At 40.2% G+C, this 12,365-nt stretch overlaps 1 protein-coding gene across 1 annotated transcript in view; it reads right to left on the bottom strand.

Annotated features, from left to right (window-relative positions):
* Window positions 1-9,313, bottom strand: part of pdxdc1 (pyridoxal-dependent decarboxylase domain containing 1) — a 34,150-nt gene extending 24,837 nt beyond the window's left edge. Inside the window, exons 1-10 of the mRNA XM_085403118.1 lie at window positions 9,107-9,313; window positions 6,392-6,488; window positions 5,902-5,970; window positions 4,511-4,594; window positions 4,270-4,416; window positions 2,831-3,020; window positions 2,298-2,366; window positions 2,125-2,203; window positions 1,824-1,908; window positions 609-657 (exon numbers count right to left, since the gene is read on the bottom strand). Coding sequence (XP_085259244.1) covers window positions 609-657; window positions 1,824-1,908; window positions 2,125-2,203; window positions 2,298-2,366; window positions 2,831-3,020; window positions 4,270-4,416; window positions 4,511-4,594; window positions 5,902-5,970; window positions 6,392-6,465 — 846 coding nt within the window. The 5' untranslated portion in view covers window positions 6,466-6,488; window positions 9,107-9,313. The remainder of the gene's footprint in view (window positions 1-608; window positions 658-1,823; window positions 1,909-2,124; window positions 2,204-2,297; window positions 2,367-2,830; window positions 3,021-4,269; window positions 4,417-4,510; window positions 4,595-5,901; window positions 5,971-6,391; window positions 6,489-9,106) is intronic.
* Between the last annotated feature and the right edge of the window lie 3,052 nt (window positions 9,314-12,365).

Here is a 12,365-nt window from a genome sequence, read left to right as displayed (position 1 = left end):
CAAGAATGGCGCATACATTGGAGGCTGTGGGAAGGAGAGAATCAAGTGCTCTTATTTCTGTTGAGTTTCTAAACTTTCACTTGTATCTTCAAAACAAATTAAAGGAACACTTTTAATCAGTGAAGAATCAAGACATTCAAACTTTTGGGATATATCTGGTAAGTAGTAAAAGGGGTTGGTCATCAGTTTCAACTGCTCTAGTGTTAATGAACACAAGTGCACTAGAGGGGCGACAATGAGACAACCGCCAAAGCTGACTGTTTTACATTTGACTGGGGTCAGTGTCACTACTGGCAGCATGAGATGGTATCTGGATCCTATGGAGGTCCCACAGGTAGTCCAACACCTCCAATTGCCAAAAGATTGTCATAGAAGGTAGTACTGGTAACAGTAAAGTGCCCAATATCCTCTAGTTTGCCCTGTGCTCACTGCCTGGCAACATGGATCCTAACTGGCATTTACCATAGGACACAAGAACGGGAATCCGGTAAAAAAATTTTTTTTATTAAGTCCTGATATGTAAAACCTTTGAATTTCAATGGAGTGTGCTTTCTTTTTTTACAGTTGTAGTATAACCCCATATTGGATAGATTTTAATATAAGTTTACCATGATAGAAGAGGTGACCTGACCCAGTGCTAGGGTTGCCAGATTAACCCTGAAAAAGAAAACACATAATCAGCTAACATTACAGCAGCGATGTAAATTTAAAAAAAAAACAACTCCACTTTTTCTTCAAGAATTAGTGGCAAAGAGCAGTGCAAACCAAGCTTTTGCTATAATTGTACAGGTAAGAAAATGGATGAAGACAAGAGAGTTAGACATAATTGGGATCACGTCAATACACAGCTAGATTTCTGGAACCGGTCTCCTGAAGAAGAGCTCAATTTTGTTCTTTTGAAGTTGTCTTTGGTGAGAGGCAGCAGGCAGGGGTGGTTTGGTTTGGTTAGGCCACGAATATAGGCTTTCAGTCTGCCTCAAAGCAATTCTGGCAAACCATCAGGGGGAAGTGTTGCTCTACTTACCTGTCTATTTTTTGCAGATGACGTGGTTATGTTAGCCTCACTAGGCAAAGACTGGAGAACCTCCAAGTCTTAGGCCATGGTTCTCAGCTGGAAAAGGATGGAGTACCCTGTCTAGGTTTCTGGGGCTTTATTCAAGAGTAAGGAGGGAGTTGAGTGAGAGACAGATAGCAGAATTGTACTGATTGACTATGGTGAAGAGTGAGCTGAATGTGAAAGTAAAGATGACAATTCACTGATTGAGCGACTCTCTTCCCTTTGATATGTCCTTGAGCTCTGGGTATTGACTGAAATGATGATATTGCAAATACAAGAAGTGGAAATTAGTTTTCTCAGAAATGTAGTTGAGCTCTTCCTTGGAGAAAGGGCTAGTGATAAAGAGCTCGTCCATTGAGAAGGGGCTTAGAGTGTGGAGAGCAAGGAGCAGTTGGGGTGATTTGAACGTATGACTGGGACGGCTCACTGATGTCAAATGTTTCACACATGTCCGTGAAGGTTCACAGTCATCCAGGTCATGGTAGTCTATGCCCAGAGTCAGGTCTGAGCATATCTGCTTAGACTGCTGCCTCAACAATAACCCACATAACCTGACAGATAGTGTTCGGATTGATCCAAACAAATTGGCTTCTTTTTTTCAGCTGCTTGGCAGCAACCAAGTATCATTTTCGAGCCACCATAATATCACAGAAGCTGGGTCATCGAAAATGTACTTTGCATGAATATAAAATCAGTCTAAACATCCATTTGAAATTGTTTTGTTTTTGCAATCCATCTATTTTAGAGGTTGACAGGAGCTACCCACCCCTCTACATGAAGCCACATGTTGTACTGATCACACAGTTCCTTCAGTCGACCTAACTTGTCTGTGTGCCCTGCTCCAGGGGTACCTGAAAAATTAAAATAATGGATAAGTGGAAGAGAATGGATGGTTGGATGAATGGAAATATACCAAAAACATGTAATTAAGTCACTGAAGTTCATATTCAAAATGCAGAGTATTCTCTGCATTCTGAATTGCTGTTTTACCATCAAATGTATCATCTTTAACTCTTTAAGCACAGACATATATAAAGTGCAATGTATAAACTGTGACTGTCATTTACCTGCATTGGCAATCAGCAACAAAGGAAGCTTCCCTGCATTTATGTCCTCTTTGATGAGTTTTTCCAACAGGGCAACATCCTGACGATGACAAAAAGGATCCAAGCCAAAATAGTTTTTATCTAAACTACCTGACAGATAGGTGTATGTGTTTTTCTAATCTGTGTTCTCCTACCATTTGGTGTTGGGATCCAAAGAGGGTGTTGCATGGCACTGTGCACAAACTGGAGAGAGGCAGGCCAAGCTAATGATACAAACACTGGCATGAAAATCACTATCTATTGTGTATTCAACTGGATGAAGTACAAGAGATCCTATATAATGGTAATACTGTCCTTCCACCCCCCCCCCCCCCCCCAAAAAAAAACAAAAAAAAACAAAGGAAAAATGAAGGAAAAAGTCTGAAGTGTATAAGTTACAATATTATTATTTCAGGTTTGATTAAAAAAAAAAAGTGGAATCAAAGGATAAAAGCAGTGTCATCTCTGGTGCCTTTCCCCTCGAAGCAATCATGCTAGGTAAACACATTGTTACATACATTGACAAAAAATGTATGATTAATCACCCCAAAACTAAAGGAATAGTGCTCTACTTCTAAAATTAGTTGGTAGTGTAGGATTGGATCTGCCATTACCGTGACTTTAGGTGTATTCCTATAAAGTATTTACACACGCCTTTTTTAAAGCTCGTGTGTCCCAGCCATCCTACCTGGCTGCACAGATGCTGTCCGAGACCAGGCCTGCAGGAGGCACTCTGATAGATGACTGGCTGCCTGGTGTTTAGGACCACATAACCCTCAGTGGCATATTCTTCATAGCGAGCGTTGATAACGAGCCGGCACACTTTTACAAGGCCATCCCTGTCATCCTCATGAAAGCAGGTAGACCCATTCTCATACCTGAGGAACAGATGAGCAGCATGGACGGTTGGACAGTGCAAAAGGATTAAAGTAATAGTCCAAATAAGCAAATTTCATTATGAGAAATATTTCTGTTGTTTTGATTCAGCAATGCGCCCCAGGGCAGCTGTGGCAACAATGTAGCTTGCCATCACCAGTGTGTGAATGTGTGGATGACTGAATGTAGTGTAAAGTGCTTTGGGCTCCTTAGGGACTAAGTAAAGCGCTATACAAATACAGGCCATTTATGACGCTATGAGAAAGACTTGATAAAGCCAGGTTAGGATGAGAACACTTTGAGAGTGTTCATTGAGAAATATAGAAAAGGCGATAAAGAGCTGCACTGTGCTGTTGTAGATCTAGAGAAAGCATACGATAGGGTGCCAAGAGAGCAACTGTGGCAGTACATGAGGAAGTCAGTAGTGGCAGAGACGTATATATGAGGCCGGTACAGGACATGAAATGAGGACAGCAACACAGTGCTGAGATGTCTAGTGTTACAGATGGGTTCAAGATGCGAGTGGGATTACATCAACAATCAGTTCTGAGCCCCTTCTTGCTTTCACTGGTGATGGATAGGTTAACACTTGAGGTCAGGCCGGAGTCTCTGCGGTGTTCGCAGATGTATAAGAGAGCGTGGAATGGTAGAGATAAAGTCAATAGAAACAAGACAAATATATGCGTGTGAATGAGAGGGAGACAGGTATAAGAGTGAAGCTGGATGAGTTTAAATACCCGTGGATAACCAACCGAAGCAATAGACAGTGCACAAGAGAGGTGAAGCAGGGAGTGCAGGGAGGGTTGACTCGATGGAGACGAGTGAAGAACTGTTAAAAATTAGATGCTAAATATAACGGCAGTATATTAGGACTCTGTTCTATATTGGCATATTTTTAAGATTTTATTTTAAAAAATAGCAAGCTCATTTGCATGAAGAGGGGAGCTGGAAAGGTGGCCTCCAAAACATAATGTAGAGGTGCCCCTGGTGCCTTCCTCGTCAGGCCTTGCAAAATCAAAACTTGCTTTGTAGAAACAATATCAATTCAAACAATACTTCTTATTCTTCTGTAAATATTTCATGAAGTCTGTAGCGAAAAGGAATTGGTCCTGTTATTATCAGTCTGAAGAAGTCACCAAGTCAGCATGTTTGTAGACCTCATTTTCAGAAATCTTTTAATAATTAAGACAAGATGTCATATGGCATGTGCATGATGGTGATTTCCACAGACACACAGCTGCAGGGTCATACCTGAAGAGCCTGCAGAGCCACAGGGTGGTGTCAGACTGGATCCGAGTGGTCAGCTTTCGCAGTTGTTCTTTGTCCATCATTGAGATGTAGGCTGCCAGGCTGTGACCCAGCAATGCCATCTGACCGTGTTCACCCACATTCTGCATCCTGTTGAACACAGCACTTTCTGATGAGCCTTTTCTGATTAGCCTTGTGCGGACTATTATTGTGAAATGGCGGTATGTAAATAAAACTGACTTACTTCTGACTGGGTTTATCCTCTTCATCCTCCTCTTCATGAATAAGGTTATGAACCAGGCGCAGTACAGTGGCAACATCCTGACCACTGCACAGGAGACATGAGGATCAGTTCTCACAGTTCATATCAAATGTACTATAATGTACTGAAGTGAGTGGAGCAAAATCTAAAAGTCCAACAACAAAGCGTTCCCTGTCAGCTTCTCTCTATCCCTCCCTTTATATTCACTTTGAAACTTGTTGAGAAGTAGGACTTATCTTTGCCTATTCAGAAAATATTCTGCCGTCTCTCGTTTCCAGTGCTGATTCACTGGTATTGCTGGTATCAGTTCAGTGACTTCAAAAAAAATAAAATTTAAATCAGGATGCACAAGTTTAAATGTATTTTTTTCTCTGATCCACACAGACTCAACACTGATAAATGGAGTGCATCTGGAAAGTATTCCCAGTGCTTGATTTGTTTCACATTTAACCATGCTACAGCCTTTCTCTAAAATGGATTACATGTTTTCCGCACACAAAAGATGTCTCTGTACATTCCTGCATCGTTCCTGCTGCCCCACAGCATGATGCTGCCACCACCATACTTCACTGCAGGGATGGTTTTGGCAAAGTGTCGAGCAGTGCCTGGTTTCCTCCAGTCAGGCTGTCATGTGTATTTTACTGAGGCTTGGGTTCCATCTGCCCCCTCTACCATACAGACCTGACTGGCAACAGAAATGGCTATCCTCCTGGAAGGTTCTCATTTCTCTACATAGCAATGCTGGAGCTCTGTCAGAGGTCCAGCTGTAGGAAGAGTCCTGCTGGCTCCAAACTCCTTCATCATGGAGGCCACTGTGCTCATTAGGGCCTTTAATACTGCAGAACTTTTCTGTAGCCTTTCCCAGATCTGTGCTTTGATACAATCCTGTCTTAGAGGTCCTCACACAACACACTGGACTTTATGGCTCAGTTTGTGCTCTGATATGGGACCTTATACTGACAGGGGTGAGCGTTTCCAAATCATGTCCAGTTAACTGAATTTATAACAGGTGGACTCGAATGACAAAGGCAGTGAATATTTATGTTGTTTTTTTATTTTTAAGAAATTTGCAACAATTTCAAGCAATTTTTTTTCACATTGTCATTATGTATAGAGGTTTACATTACTACATTTTAATACATACATCTCATAAGGGTAACACGATAAAATGTGGAACAAGTGAAGCACTGTGAATTCTTAACAAACGCAGTATTGTGAAAAAAGAGGATTCCATGTTCTTTCTCCCACATTAACAAGACAATTAGAATTTACTTCTGTATATCACAACTGCCAAGAAAACAATCTTCAACCTGAACTGCCTGTGTGTGAATATGAGTGTATGTGTTTTTGTCGTGTGTGTGTGTGTGCCTTACTCTCCCTGAAGGGGTCCAGGGATGCAGCTTCTGCTGAAATGCTGTCTCTCTGTTGCTGCCTCCGGCTCTCTAAATAAACAAACAGATTTTGCAAAGTGTTACTTCGCTTTCCGTGTTGTAATATTCTGCCCTGCAGTTGACTGTACTCTGTATCTTAAAAATAAAGGTCATTCAGATATGAAGTAGTTTTATATCTTTTTATTATGGCATTAAATGTCAATACAAACACGTTTTAGTGCAGCAGTAGGTTTGTGTAAGTGCAGTTATCATTTTACAGCCCAGCAGCTCAACATTATGATGAGTTTCCAATGTCCACAATTAAACTTTCAAACCCAAAACAAGAATCTACCTCTCTATATTCCAATAACTCAGACTTGTATGTTGCGGTCCCATAATGCATTGCATTGGTGAGGTCACAATCCCTAACTCAAGATAATTGCTTGGTAGTTTGCTGATATTATTTTGTACCTGCAGTGTGATGAACTCTTACCTCTGTTCCTCTCCCAGGAACCTCATGGCTTCACTCAGATTTTTTCCCACTTGATCCAACGTGGAGTCCACCATATTCTTTAATATGCGAGTGCTCGCTGGAAGAGATTTAAAAACACTGACATTTTATAATCATCATTACTGTTTCAATTTCACTTGTGTGACAAATTTCATTCACTGAACGTGCACATGTACATTCAAGCACACTGATTTTCTGCAGACTGTACAACATGGTGGAGGTTCCAGTGGTGTTATGAATGTTGTCAAACAGATGGACTGGCACTTCTATAGCTATTACTTGTATAGTTTTGGAATCAAGAAACCAAGAAAACGATTCCTGAAAATTACCAAAGGACAAGAGCGTTTGCCTGCTCAGTGTGTTAACAAATAAATGCTGTCCTTTTGTGTTTACACGCTTCAATAAATCGCTGCGTCTAAGCAAAATATAAAGAACTACTTTATGCCATAGGGAAATGGATAAATGATCTATTCTACTAAAAGAAATTGGGTTCAAATTAAAAAGTTTGAAAAGAAACATGCAAAGACTGGGATGGGGATTGTTCCAGCCATGTCATAGCACTACCAGTAGTGTAGTGTAATGTAAACCACAGTGGAAGCTTTTATAAAGTTCAAAAATATCCTAACACATTTATATTATTTACATACTATCTCACAGCTGATTGTAATGACAGAAATTACACATGTATTCCTGGGATTCATTTTCATTTTCATGTCTCTGACAGAAGACATAAAATACTTTAGATTCCACAAGTGCAGCATTACAGTGATTACAAATGCAACAAATAGCTACTGTGATTCTTAATTAATCTTGTCATTACCTTCTTGATGAACTATTTAATTCTATTAAATATTAAGAAACACTGAAAAATGCTGCCCGATAGCTCACAGTAACACATTGTGATAGCTTCTCTAATTAAACCAGCAGCCACTTCACTAACACTTGTAAATAAGAGATATCTATTGTTATAGAGTACATACATAATAAATGAATAATATGGGGGTTACAATCCAATGTACTGTATACACATCATTACATGCAAATTCATCTTGTCTCTGTAACACAATAAAAACCACAGGGGTATAGTGAGGACTAAGATTTGAGAAAAAGACTTTCGCAAAGTGAAAATATGTTTGAAGCACAGACTTTCAGCTTTCATTTAATAGGTTTTTCTTAAAGAGTACTGCATTAAATGTTTAGCAATTACAGCCACGTTTATACACCGTTTCTCATTGGACATTGTCAGTCATTGCACAACTGACTGACAAACAGATCAATGACGAGGTGAGGCCCATTCCCTTTTATTCCATGACAGATTAACCAGAGAGTTTAATCCAGCTACTGAATATTTGGCAGCTGTTCACTGTAACTCTGAGGTTATGTACTTGACAGGCTTACATTTCATTGGTAAAATACAGTAGAGCATTCAAATGTGTGTGGACTATCTGAACTTCACTGTGTTTACTCTGCACAGCTGCTGCACAAAACACACTTTTATGAGCCTAATGTTTGAAACATTACTGCAGAGATACAGATGGAGGTGTGCCCACATCAAACACCAACATTAATATGTTACTAATGTCATATTTTTCAAATATATTACCAGTATATATATAAAACTGCTAATTGTGACCTAAATACCAAAGAGAAATATACCATCTATTAAGTCATCTCCTCCCAGTCAGACACGTCTGAAACACCTCACTTAGCAGTCAGCCAGGATGCATCACATTCAGATGGCCAAACTACCTCAGCCGTGGTTAAGATGCAGCAGGTGGTTTTCTGATCTCTCTTCACTTATCTGAAGAGAGCCAGACAGTCCCTTTTGGAGAAAGCTCATTTATACCACTTTTATCCATGATGTCATTCTTTTGGTCATGGCTAGTGGCCACAGGTGAAGATAGTAAGGTAAAGAGGCACAATCACACGTCATCCACTCACCCCGAATCAATTTTTCACGAGAGACCCTGCCAGATGCATTGTACCACGTAAACACAGCTACTGAAATCACATGCGTTTATGAGGAAATGCTCCACAAAGGGGATTTCATACAGTATACGAAAACAAGATAATGTTTGAATATTGTGCATTATTACATTATTGTGTTCAATTAAAAAGAAAAAATAATCACAAAAACGATTAATTATCAATAAACATAGAAGCATAGAAAGCCCTAAATCAAATCCATATTTGCTGTACACACTTTTGCATTGTGTTTGAATTAAGTTTTGACTTGTATAACAGTTTTATTTTATAATAATACAATGGCCTCTTTTAGCCTGCTACAGTGTTATTACTGTATTAGAAGATAGTGTAGCTTCAAATAGAAAAAAGTTTACCATCTGCTCCAAATCTATGCTCTGACAGGCGCACTGCTGCTGTCCTGTTGGGGGAGGAGTTTCGTAGATGTCACATCAGGCTGCTGTCCCTTCCTGGCCTGACAGCAAAGCAGTGTCACCAGCTGCCATACCACCTTAGTGTACATTATGGCGAGGGCTGCTCCATAGGTCCCCTTAGAAATACAGGTTTGGTAGAGGTTCCACCCAGAAGACGGCGAGAGGACAGCGCATAGGAGCAGTGCGTCCGCGCGGGCACGCGGAGCTTGCAGGACACAGACACACACGAGCAAGCGCGCCCACCCCGCTCGGTCCGTCACACACAGCACGGACCGAGCTCTCTCTCCTCTCTTTCACTTACCTTCACTACTCAGCTGACAGGCTGGCCGGCTGTGCACCCCGGACAAACGGATGCAGAAAATCTGTAGCTATGTCACGCCGCAGTGTCCGGTCTGGAGAGCTGCGTGCTGAAATGTTGAATTGGACACGTATTTACTGCTCCGACTTCTTTTAGTTTCCTGCAGACTGAACCGGAGAGTTTACTTCCTGGACCTGACGTGCGACGTGCCTTCGTTCCACGCTGGCAACGCTGACGTCATGGTTTTGTCACAGGACTGTCCAGGTGGCATTTTTTAAAATTTCTATTTTAACGAACACAGAAATAAAACAGTAAAATTACAAATAAATAAGTAAACAAAAATACAAAGCGTGTTAAATCGCAGACTACTCCTTGGGAGGACATGTTTTTTTAGTGAGAAAAAAGTGATCCAAAAGGAGTAAACTTTAAATTTAACAGAGAAAAACCCCAAGGTAACGAGTAAATAAAATTAACATTTTAACTTTTTTTTCTTGGAAATTATCTCATGGTCAGTAGGGGTGGGGGGAAAAATCGATACTGTGTAGTATCGTGATATTTTGTTTGCTAATAATGTATCGATACAAGGACTTCAGAGCATGTTGATCAGCTCCTTTTTCTGAGCAAGAATCCTGACACTGTCCAAATGTGTTTAACTTTTTTTATGGCAGCAATAAACATTACAGTTTACTTATTTTAATTTAAGACGTTTTATTTTAATTAAGTTTAAAACTTTTTTATTTAATGTAAAATTATATTTTGTTTTAATTTACTTTCAAATTCTTCTGTTGCTGAAGGGGCTGCATAGTTTTCACAAATTGCATAGTTCAGAATAGCTATAATTGTACCAGATGGTTGCATTCAGTTAAGTTGGACTAGACTGTAATACAAACCGTTCAGTTTGTCAACAATAAAACTGACTGAAATGAGAGAAAGACTGAGTGTGAGACTTTGTTATTAGATAAAAATGAATATTGATAAAGTTTACCTTTATGTACAGAATCTGAATATTGCAAAATATTTAAAAAAAATTGCAATAATATCGTATCGTGCGTTAAGTATTGTGATAATATCGTATCGTGGGCTGTATGGTGATTCCCACCTCTAATGGTCAGTGTATCTAATGCTAAAGAAACAGTGTTGTAGCTTTAAGTGCCAAACAAATCAATAAATAAAACAAGTTTGTTTCTGTTTTTCTTTTGTTTTTGTATTAAGTCTATTTGTTTGAGTGTGCGTCTGTTTTATTTAGATGCTCTCTTGTCTCCAATACTTCCCCTGTGATTTTGCTCACCTGTCTTGTTCTCCCAGCGGTCTCCACTTCCCCTGATTATCCCTCTTTTGTGTCTACATAGTCCCTGTCTCCTCTTGCCTTCCCCCCAGTGGCTCCCTGGGCCAGTGTTTCCGAGCCTTAGTGTGCTGTCTAAGTTTTAGGTTTCAGTAAGTTTATAGTTTTCATCTCAGCCAAAATGATTGTCTTGTGTTTTTTTGTTCAACTCTCACAATCTGCATTTGCGACGCTTCCTGAAACACTGAAACGCTCGGAACATCCGTGTCGGGCTTTGAAAGAATGTGAAAGCCATCTCCACAGTGACATCTGCTGGCCAATTTGACTATCGCCACAGCATGATGTTCTGTGAAACAATGACAAAGAGAAGACACAATTCAAAACAAAACTACGTCTTATACCAGCTTGGTATTGATGGTGGTGCCCACACGTGTGGGAGGAATCCCCGCACAAACAAGTCAAGAAAGATAGTGAGGCTGTTATAGACAGCAGGCTGTGATCGTAATAAACAGTGTGCCTCAGCAACATTCTTATGGCGTTATTTTTGTGCCACTATTCAGAGCGCATGTAAAAATAAATTGCAGGTGCAAGTGTTGCATTTTGAGGAGAAATTTATTTTGAGCGAAGAATAGCTAAATTTGAGTGAACAAAATTCATTGCTGCGTGCAAAAAATGTATTTCAGTGTTTGCTATTATCCATACACACACACACACACACACACAATAGCAGCCCCTGTCGCTCAGCTTTTGCACTTGCTAGCAATGTGTTGCTTGCCCGTGCCCCTCAACTCTTTCTGTACACCGTTATATTTGTGCGCTACAAAACCAGCCAATCACAGACTTGGATGCAAAAAAAATCTGATTGGCTGTTTTGGTCTCTATGCAGCTCGAAATGACGAAATGCAATATCTCAGAATCCATTTCGTCCAAAACTCAAACGAGGCAGTGGCGGAGGAACACAGAGTGGCAGCGTTTGAAATATCACTCTTTCTGGGTCACAAAATAAACTTTTAAGATATTTTCATGTGAGAATGGTGCTGTGTAAACTTCATATATTTGCTTGATTTATCAAGACATCACATATTTGCATAAGTGCTCTAACGTTTTCGGAGATGCCTGTTACCCACCAGCTGACCTGGTGGTCACTCGGGTTAAACATAATATATAAGGCTGAACTGACAAAAAAAATCACTGACTACACCACCAGGTATTATAGGAAAAACCATAAAGCCTTTGAACTAAAACAAACGCTGTTGTGACAGTGATGTACACTGTCTTGTTGGTATATATGTATGATTTGTATCACCTTCATGTTTCCCTCTCACCACATATCCAAACCGATATCATGGCCAGCAGCTTTTACAGCTGTGGCTCCAGCAAACATCAGCTGATACTAGAAAGTAATATTAAATAAATTCTAACAACAGCTTATCAAGCTTGAACGTGCTGCTGTTGTTTAGCGTGACATCCGCTGATTTCCTCTTTCTGGCGCAAAGTGGGCGATAAACAAACAAGAGACGATCAGCTGATCATTGATCAGTTTCATGATTGAAGTAGCAACAGGAGAGAGTGGGGAGAGAATGAGAGAAGAAGCAGCAGCTGTGCACCAAAGACAGAATAACTCCAGCTTTGTGTCTTTCTCATTGTAGCTGAAGTCCGGGACGAATCGCGTTCCTTTTCCCCTCAATACGGATGTATTGTAATTGGTCCAGCCCAGAGTTGATCATGACCAACTGGCTAATCCACCACCTTTCATTGTTTATACCGTTACAAAGACAAACAAACAAACAAAAATTAAAAATCACCATCAGCCCACCGGGCAAATGCCCAACGGCCAGTCCAGCTATGCGGTCAGCTGGTGGGTAACAGGCATCTCCGAAAACGTTAGAGCACTTATGCAAATATGTGATGTCTTGATAAATCAAGCAAATATATGAAGTTTACACAGCACCATTCTCACATGAAAATATCTTAAAAGTT

Source organism: Rhamphochromis longiceps, linkage group LG4 (genome assembly GCF_057381845.1).
Source record: "Rhamphochromis longiceps isolate RC_006_pf linkage group LG4, R_longiceps_female_GT1.1, whole genome shotgun sequence".
Classification (NCBI taxonomy): domain Eukaryota; kingdom Metazoa; phylum Chordata; class Actinopteri; order Cichliformes; family Cichlidae; genus Rhamphochromis; species Rhamphochromis longiceps.
This window is presented reverse-complemented; position numbering and strand designations above follow the sequence as displayed.